Here is a 3,820-nt window from a genome sequence, read left to right on the forward strand (position 1 = left end):
TGGTGGTAATATCATTAATAAAAAGGATAAACAGAAGGGGAGAAAGGACACTACCTTGCGGGACTCCCGAAGTGCAGCCAAAGTCCTTGGAGAGATTAGGACCAATGCGAACACAACAGGAACGCTCCGAAAGAAACGACTCAATCCATTCAAGCAAAGCAGGAGCGACACCGAGCTTCCCTAGCTTAGCAAGAAGGAGAGCGTGAGGCACGCGATCAAAGGCTGCTCTGAAGTCCGTGTATATGGCATCCATCTGGCCCCCCCGATCCAGTTCCGCAACCGTGCATGAAACGAATTCCAAAAGGTTGGTCACTGTAGATCTTTTTGGCACGAAGCCGTGCTGATGAGGGCTCAACCACGAGCTAACTGCCCAAAAGAAGGACGGACGAATGACAGACTCAAAGATTTTACTGCAGTTGCATAAAATGGAGATTCCGCGGTAATTGGCAACGCACGCTTTATCATTCTTTTTAAAGACCGGGATCATATGCGCCTTCTTCCATGCCGCAGGAAAGGTCCTTGTGGAAAGCGATAATTCAAACAACATCGCGAGAGGAGAAGCCAGGGATGAGGCGCACTGCTTAAACACAGAGGCCGGAATGCCATCAGGATCAGGGGCGAAGGAGAGACGAAGATCGGAGAGCGCCTTCTCGACGAGATCCACGTCAATTGGCAGTTCGGCAACATTGACCACACCCTCTGGCGTGTAGGAGAGGCCAGGCTCAAGGCTAGCCGCTGAGGACAGCGGTTCCGCGAACAACCCAGCAAAATGTATGGCAAACAGGGAGCAGATGTCAGCAGAGTTGTCGGCAATGGTATCGTTCAAGTACATAGCGCTAGGCAGACTGCCCGAGCCTCTGCGAGCACCGACGAAACGCCAGAAGGACTTAGGATGGGAGCGTAGGCGGGATTGCAGACGTGCGACATAGGAACGGTAACGAGCCGCGTTGTACATTCTATAGGCACTGAAAGCGTACTTGAACAGCCGTTTGTTGAATGGCGAGCGACAGCTGTGATAAGCACGCTGCGCCCTATTTCTATCCCTACGCAAGCTTCGTAACGTGCGGTCCGCCCATGCTGGGCCAGAGGAAGGTTTAAAACGGGGGGTACAGGAATTGAGGGAGGAAACTAAGATGCTATTGAACTGAGACACGGCCAAGTCGACAGATTTACAAGAGGAAAAAAAAGACCAGTCGACTCGGCAAAGGATCTCACCCAATCTATTGTAGTCCGTCTTACGGTAGTTGAAGGGATAAGGATCGGAGGGGTTCTTAGGTCTAGATACAATACGAGGTAATAAAAGCGTTAACGCTAACGGCGGGTGGTAGAGGTCAATGTTCAGCAGCGGGGAGACTGCCGGCTCCGCGGTCAAGGACTGTGAGCAAGACGAGTTCGCAAGCACTAAGTCTAACATCCTGCCCATGTGATTAGCCACGCCGTTATGCTGTTGTAGCTGAGATTGCAGCAACATCGATAGGAAAGCCGAGTTTGTATTCGGCTGTACCCGCGAAACCGGGATAAGGTGCGACGAGGGGACGGCACTAGTAGTAGGAGCCGGTGTCCAAGTTAGCGAAGACTGATTAAAGTCCCCAAGGAGAATTAAGACATCACTCGCCGAAGCTTTCCCAGCAATATCACTCACGCATTCGGAGAGTGACTCGAGAGTATCCTCATCAGATGATAAATCCGGTGGTATGTAGATAGCGCCGAGGAAGATACGCGAACCAGTCGGCGGTGAGATCGTCACCCATACAATCTCCAGTGCATGCTGAGTGACGGCGATTTGCGCTGCTCGAAGTTTGGATGAGCACGCGATCAGTACACCGCCGCCCTTCGATTTGGTGCTGTTGACTGCGGATCGATCGCAACGAAATACGTGATATTCGTCGGAGTTGAAAAAAAGACTGGAAGGCAACGACGAATCCAGCCAAGTTTCGGTCAGTACCAGGACATCGCAACCAAAATCCGACGAGGCCAGCCACAGTTTCGATGACTTGGAACGTAATCCGCGTGCGTTTTGGTAGTAGATTGTATGGAAGCGATCGGCGCGGGGAGGTACAGCGGCAGGAACACTGCAGCGCTATGCCGGCGAAGCGTTCTGCACAGCCGGTAGAAGGAGTGGCGGAGCCACAACACGCACAGAGGTAGCAGGTAATACATCCGACGAAGATGGACGAAGGTCATTTCCATTTGAGGCCGGGCGGTGCACGAACTCGCCGAAACGCACAGCCGACGGCCACGTGGTTGGTGATAGTGCGACGGCCCGCAGCTGTATGGGTATACCGATCTTAAAAGAGACGAACGATAGTCCGTCGGTGTTGGTGCCTGCCTTAGTCAGCCGATGAACCAATGCATCCTCCGTAGCGAGCCGGGTTCTAACAAAGCCTGCCACCACGTCTGCAGTGCAGGAGGGTTTGAATCCGGACAGATATAACCAGAACCTCCTCACTACCAGGCAGTCTTCGATAGTGCTGCCAGTAGGCAGGGGCCCGGTACCAAACTGCAGTGAACCGTTCAGAGCATCCAGTGTATTGTCCGCGTGCAGAGCAGCTGTTTGTTTGTTCTTCTGAGTACCCGAGCGGCTGACATTCATAGAAGTGGTAGTGGCAGGTTCATCCAATGGGGGAACCACCGGCGACTGCAGCGAAGTGTGTACAGTAGTGAGAGTGCGAGTGGCGATTGTACCTTGCGGGGTACCAGCTGGAGCAGCCTGAGACAACGTGTGTCCAGTGGTGATAGTTTCAGTGGCAAGGCGAGAAGGACGGGGTGCAGAGTTGACAGTGGCCTTTTTACCACGAGTGGAACCAGCTGGCAAGCTGGAAGCACCAGGTTGTGGATTAGGGCTCTGATGAATCATCGTTGAAGACGTCGTTGAAGTCGAAGAAGTCGATGAAGTGGTCGGAGGCGACACAGTGAGCAGTGCGCGATTGCGAGTGAGGATACCGGATTTCCTGGTGTTGGTGGGTTTCGATGCGACGGCACTGCGCGTACTAGCCGGAGCAGGCGATGAGGCCGTGTTGACCTCAGGGTTGGGTAAGTGAGAGAGCCGGCGCTCGATCTCACTCCAGAATTTGCCCATTTTCTCATCAATGATGCGCGAGAGCTCGCTGGAGAGTTCGCTTGATGGCGACCAGCTGGGCGAGAAAACAGCCTGGCGGCAATCATCACAAAACCATCTGAGGTTCTGCATTGCCAGCAGTTTCTTCACGCACGACTTTCCAAGTGCCAAGCAGTCCGGGTGAAACCGTCGAATGCACGATCCTCCTTGATGCCACCCACTGCATAAAACAGCGTCACCGACAATATGTAGTGAGCAGACTCCACAGGCGGCCATTGCAGGACTAATCAGACGCGTAGCACAGGGAACCAGAAACTACGGCACTAGTATCGCGAATTCAGCAGGTGATCACAACGTAAATGCAAGCAGATTCACTAATTTAGTTTCTTTCCAGGACGTCGACGCTAGTGCCACCGACGAAAACGCGCAACGCACTCAACAACCACGCAAGAATTGATAAAAGACAGCAGAGCAAGGCAGAGCGTCTTATCAGTGAGAGTGATGAGATGAGAATTGAGTACCTCAACCACTTCCGATAGGTCTTCGATAGGAGTGAAAGATTGTGTGGATCCATTGAATTTAAACGCGTATCAATTTTACCGTTAGCAGATCCCAAAGAAAGCTTTCGGGCTGAAAAATGATGCTCGAACCATGGCAGCATCCCCACGCATAAAGAATCCCTTCGCACGCTTCATGAAGTTTTGTGAAAGGATCGGCTGAGAAATTGAAAACGTTCGAAACGGATTTACGGTGGCGAACACT

At 52.5% G+C, this 3,820-nt stretch overlaps 1 protein-coding gene across 1 annotated transcript; it reads right to left on the reverse strand.

The window, feature by feature from the left end:
* Nucleotides 1-578: 578 nt before the first annotated feature.
* LOC128276149 (uncharacterized) lies at nt 579-3,079 on the reverse strand (the record flags this gene model as incomplete). Its single annotated transcript, XM_053014616.1, has 4 exons — nt 2,497-3,079; nt 1,643-1,851; nt 1,413-1,576; nt 579-857 (listed from the first exon to the last, which is right to left on the reverse strand). Coding segments are annotated over exons 1-4 (1,235 nt in total), but the record flags the coding sequence as incomplete, so codon positions are not given.
* Nucleotides 3,080-3,820: the final 741 nt, after the last annotated feature.

This window comes from Anopheles cruzii, unplaced genomic scaffold (genome assembly GCF_943734635.1).
Source record: "Anopheles cruzii unplaced genomic scaffold, idAnoCruzAS_RS32_06 scaffold00632_ctg1, whole genome shotgun sequence".
Lineage (NCBI taxonomy): Eukaryota > Metazoa > Arthropoda > Insecta > Diptera > Culicidae > Anopheles > Anopheles cruzii.